Source organism: Apis dorsata, unplaced genomic scaffold (assembly GCF_000469605.1).
Source record: "Apis dorsata unplaced genomic scaffold, Apis dorsata 1.3 scaffold_429, whole genome shotgun sequence".
NCBI classification, from domain to species: Eukaryota; Metazoa; Arthropoda; class Insecta; order Hymenoptera; family Apidae; genus Apis; species Apis dorsata.
In genome coordinates, this window is record NW_006263682.1 from 1138880 (window position 1) to 1144713 (window position 5834).

Here is a 5834-nt window from a genome sequence, read left to right on the forward strand (position 1 = left end):
GAAATGCGTTTCGTGACTTTCCACCTCCGGTGACGAGGCGAATTCTATTTACTGTTAACGCAACATATCCAATTCTTCTCCATTGACGAGAGGAAGTAATTAAAAGAAAAATAATAATAATGATAGTAACGCGAAATTGATATTCGAATATCGACATGCACGATGTTACGCCACTGCGAGTTGCAAGATCGAATTATATCGAGCGCGAGGAGAGGAGAGGTTACGTAAGTTGGGAACGCGAGGAAAAGGTATATGGAAAAGGTGTATATAAAAAGGGCGGAGAAGAAGATCGAGGGGAAGAAGAGAGAGAGAGAATATAACGAGTTGGGATTACGAAAGGATCGGCGCAACAGCGATGATTCGCCGCCTAGGCATGGGCTAATAACCGGTGTGGACATAACGAAGGGTTATGCGGATCACGAGTTTGTTATTGGCTCGCTTTAATGACTCGTCCGCTCCGTTCTACTTGCTGTTCTCCACGCGGCCAAGTCCAGCGTGAACGCCGATATATAAACACGGCTCTGTTGCCGCATCCCGTCATCCGAATATATATATATATCGCAGTACAAAGTGGAATGGTGCGGGTGCGGAATTTCAATAACCGTTCCGATGAAAATTCTAGCGCGGCCGTGTAATAAATAGCTGGACCCCTGTCCCCCAAATCAAATTTTCCAATTTCGACGCTTTCCTTTTCCGAGATCGAAGCGAGTTCAACTTCGTGGAACGTGAAACGGGCGATAAGTAAGGAGCCAACGAACCCGCGGTTCCAACACGCGCGCTAAGTTAAATTAGTCGTTGAAGCGCCCGATCCTCGGTTCTGATTCGAGTCTGAAGCGCGGTCCAATCCAGTTGCGGTGGAATTTAACGGGGAAGGAACGTTGCCCGCCAGTTTTATTCTCGCGGTATTCGATATATATATATGTATACAGATACTCGCTGGGAGGGACAGAAGCGACTACGAGGAGCGGACTGGAGAGGAGAGGAAAGGTTGTTCGAAATCGGTAAAGTGTTTGGTTGGGAATTCAAAATGGCGGAAAATGGCGGAAAAGCGGACGAGAGTCGATCCCGATCAACAAGCTCGGTCGGGATTTCGCAATTAAATCCCCTCGTCTCGTTCGACAGTCGGCGCGAAGCGAGATTATCGCAAAAACTTGTCGACTCGTTCGCCTGCTCGCGGAGGGGCTAATTTGTTGTCCGGTTGAAATTACAGCCGAGCGCGTGCGTGGAGGAGGGAGGAGGAGGGATAATGGATCGTTGCCAGGATTGGAACGTGAGAACGTTAGGCACCGGTATCATCGTCTAACGTACCGTGTAATCACCGCATTTATATTCACTCACCATCGATATTAGACGAGGATTGATCCACGCCTGCTGCATGTTATCGTCGAGATACCGCTTCGCTATCCGGGCGATGTTCTCGTGCGGCTCTTTCTTCTGAGGGGGTACCGCGGCCGGGGCGTCCACGTTCGCATTGTTTCTGGAACAAACCGAACAACACGTCAGCCTCAGCTTCTTCTGTCCAACAATCAATAGGCGCCGTCGTTTCTCTCTCCGAGACGACTCCACCGAGATCGAGATAAGCAAAAGTAAACATTAGACGTACGCACACGTCGTTCCTCCCAATTAAACCTATTATCGAGCACACGCTACGATAATTTCTCTGGGCGCAAAGTAAACGCGTCATCCCTCTTCAAACGCGGTTAAATTACGTTCCGAAATCCGCGATTCGTCCAACTTTTTGAACGAGCGTTCGGTTCTTCGACCACAGACACTCGAGAGTGTCCACGGTTCCAAATCGATCATCTTCCATCGATTCGAGTACGATCGATAGAGATCGTTTACAAATTCGTAACAATGGATCGAGATAACATTAACGGGATAAACGGAGTGCGGCGTGTATTAACGGGGCGAAATCGATCGATGGTATGGAATCTCGGTGGTGACAAACTGGGGGTTGGCTAGGAGGGGGATTCTGCCGAGGTCCATCTTGGCAAACACTATTATTTACTTGGATGAGTTATTAACGCGAACGACGGTGGACGGGCAGAAGGGCAATCGGACGGTTGGCGTAGGAGCGGCGCGGCCCAGGAGGGCACGAAATTAACGGTCTCCTGCGCCCCGGCGATGCATCAAACCGAATCTATTGTGCGGCCGCCGCCGCCACCGCCACCATCACCACCGTCACCGACCATCGCCAATGCCGGATTGCGCGTCGCGCCTATTCCACGGTGAAACAGTTCGCAATTAGGAAACCGACAACAACAATATGGATCGATCCACCGCCGGATCATTACGCTCGCCCCCTCCACGGTTATCGATACAACGATCGCTTTCATCCAAAAGTGGAATCAACTCGCGATCCATCTTTGCGTGAACGATCTCGATTTAAAAAAGAGGAAAAAAAAAAGAAAGAAAGAAATTTGTAAAAAAGATTCCTCTCTCGAGTTTACGATATTCCATTCAACGAGCGAGAGTTTCCTATTCTCGCTTATTGGCGCACGCTCGACAACTTTCTTTTCCACTAATTTTTTTTTCTTTTTCTCTCTCTCTCTCTCTCTCTTCTTCCACTCAAAGGAATTTCACGCACATGGAACTCATTACTCTGCCGGCTGGCTGCGCGCCGTGTATCAAAATTTCCATCTGTTGTCCGTCCCCGACGAATATTACGACGCGCGCGATAGATCCCGCGTCGAGCACGTACAATGGTCGAGCATGAATAATCGTATATACCCGCGTGTAATATATATATATATATACATATACACGAATGTTACGAAACGGGCATTCTCCGATTCAATACGAAATTTCCCCGACGCGCTTTACCGACGGCTTTATACGCCTTACCAGGATATCGCCTCGGTGAATTATGAGAGTTTATCGTGACTCTGCGGTCCCGTGTCCGCAACCTTTGGGGCACAGCTGCCGCTCCAGTCGGCCCTCCGTAAGTTAAATTACGCCCGAGATGGTTGGAAACCGAGCAAATTATCGGCCCTTCCGAACGTCTTCGAGCGCAACCCCGTTCGATCGTCCGTTGCGCGCATTCATTGCGCACCCCCTTTCCCCTCGAAAACGAGGGCATAAATAATTCGAGAGACTCCGACTTTGCTTCCCGTTGCGACAGAGGAGGCCAACAATTGCAGCGTACTCCCGCTTTGATCTCCAACCTCTCTGGACACTGTTTTCCCCGACAGAGAGATCTCGTTCTTTGACGTTCGAACTGCCACTCGTGCTAATTATCTTCCTATAAACGCGCTTCCCTTCTCTGTCCATCCTTCAAGCGAATAATTTTAAAATCTTTTAACCGTTTTATCGTTCAACGTATAAATCGTGTTCGAAGAGATTCATCAGAAAAAAGAAAGAGGAAAAATACATAGTTTCGAGCGTGCTATTTTGGCATTACTAGTTCCAATCATCTCATCGGATACTCTTTCTCTTTCGTACAATTGATTTTATCGAAGTGGTTGGAAGGGAGCTCGTTTCGAAGATCGATCCGCGAGTTGACACCGGATATTGGACACTTAAAGCGTCCGCATTTTTGCCCACTCGAGCTATTCCAATTCTTGGAATCTTGCAAGAAATCGTCTTCGAACCGAACATTCGAGGCTTCTTTCCGCTGGATTCGCAGAAGCAAGCTCCCCAGGCGGCTTAAGTCGGGCGGCAAAGTCAGGCCGTTTAAGTGGTCGATATGACGAGGAAGAGGGCAGCCATCTGGGATCGAAAGAAATCGTTGGCCAGTTGTTCGACCATCGAGTTAATTATCTCTATCTCTACGTACTGGTACGCAAACCATTTCATCCATTTACCAAGCTTCGAGGAAAAGTTTTCCTTTCTTCCTTTCTTGCGCAAAGATCGTGGGGCGTGGGAGTTGATAATACGAGGAGAAAGAGCGACCGTCTGGGATGAGAGGAAAGGATGAGAAAGGATTCTGAACCATCGCCTCTTTCGGATAATCGTTTCCAAGCTACGCGAGTTTACAAATCCTCCATCGTCCACCGATAAATCTCCGACCGACCGCGGCTTGTCCGCACCTGTACCCTTCTCTGTCCCATCCCGTCCACTTTCTCACGGCCAAATTCACGCGTCCCTGGACGACTTGGTGAAAATTTCGCCAAGTCGGGAAGCCAACGGTCGAAGAAATAAAGGGATCGTCGGAAGGGAAACTTCCTGAACAGAGAAATTCGACCGCGTTTATCTCTTCTCGCGATCAGAGAATAATGTTACAAAAAAAAAAAGAAAAAAGAAAAGAGGCGGGCAAATTTCGGCCTCGATCGCTATGATTCATCGCTCGTGTCGGGGGAGCGAGGGCCGGAGTTGAAAATCGGGAGCCCGTACAGGATACCCGTGCCGGATTTTACGATCTTCTGCGCGATAAACTCGATAGTTTAACGGTTACTCTCGTTCACTACCTGTCCGCGCAGCGTCGTTAAGGCAACAGGCAGCCACTAACGCAGCAGGTGAGCAAGGTGGCGGAGGTTTACGGCCGTTTCGATACCCGCGTAGCATTCTATGAACGCTGATCGATGCCTCGAAAAGTGATCGAGGGGTAACGATCGTTTATCCCTCTCTCTCTGTAATCCCCCGTTTTATCGTATCCGATTCTTTATCACACTCTCGATTCCGCGCGTTGCGTGAAAAAAAAAAGAGAGAGAAAAAGAATTATCCTCCGCATTGCGAGGATCGAAGAAGATACCGTTTTCCTCGGGACGCAGTTCCTTCTTACGAAAAAAAGAAAAAAAAGAGAAGCGTTATTGGCCACGTGTTACTGAAACCGTTTTCACGAGCGATAAAAACACCGATCGCCTCTAGAACGCGAAACGTAAATTCGAGTATTTAATGGGGATAAAATCGATCGACGATCCTTCTTCGATCCCCTTTTCCCGCTCCTCCTGGGATATATATCCACTCAACCGGTTGCAGGTTTGCAGGGGAAGGGGGCAAGATCGGAGGCAGGCAGTTACGTTCGCAACGTACGATCGGTGGCCCGGTTAATGGCCCCGATGGACCAACGTTCGCGGTGAAAACTCTATTTCCCGTTTCGAGTGACGCGAGCCATCGCATAGGCCTTCGTTCTAGGGCCATTCTGACCCCGATATCGCGTTTCCTTTACGACCGAATTATGTACTCTAATAGCCTCGTTCCCCTGTATATACGATAACTCGATACATCCGATCGTATCGAACAGACCTCTCAAACGGAAACGATCTTTCCTACCTATATTAACTCTCTTCGTTCCAAACGCGAACACTGTTATCTCCCGATATATACGTACGCACGTGGTGGAAAGAAGTCTCGAGAAAGGAAATTATTTTCATTTTTGTTTCTATTCGTCGCGTATTTAAATCTAAATTACTCATTAGCGTAGCCAGATAGAATCCAGAGAATTCTAACGTATCGATGTAACAATATTTTTTTATTTCTCATAACAGTTAGTTTAATTTATAAATGTAATTTTTCCACTGGACAATAAGATAATAATTGTACGAATGATTTTTAATAATTTTGAGATTTTGTTCAATACTTCTTTTACTGCATTTCGTGCGGTGTCAGGATTGTCAACGAAGCGTTCGAAGATATCGAACTCTTGTCGAGCCCTTCTTTTCACCAGTATACGTAACCGCGTGCGCGCGTGTTATCGAGATATCTCTTTCTGCGTTTCACGGCGAAGTAGCAGCAGCAGGCGCCCCCGATTTTCGCGGGGTAATTCGATGCCGTGCAGGCAAAATGCCTGGAGACAAGTGGGCCGACATGCGCGATATGTAAATCGCCGCGTACCTAACCGCGTCTCTCTCTCTCTCTCTCTCTCCCTCTCTCCTATCTCCGTAAGGAAAGGAAGC

General features: G+C 48.0%; 1 protein-coding gene across 1 annotated transcript in view; it reads right to left on the reverse strand.

Annotated features, from left to right (window-relative positions):
- The window catches only part of LOC102672409, a 248011-nt gene that overhangs the window by 176926 nt on the left and 65251 nt on the right, over positions 1-5834 (reverse strand). The window contains exon 3 of the mRNA XM_006619715.2: positions 1339-1477. Within this exon, the coding sequence (XP_006619778.1) occupies positions 1339-1477 (139 nt within the window). The remainder of the gene's footprint in view (positions 1-1338; positions 1478-5834) is intronic.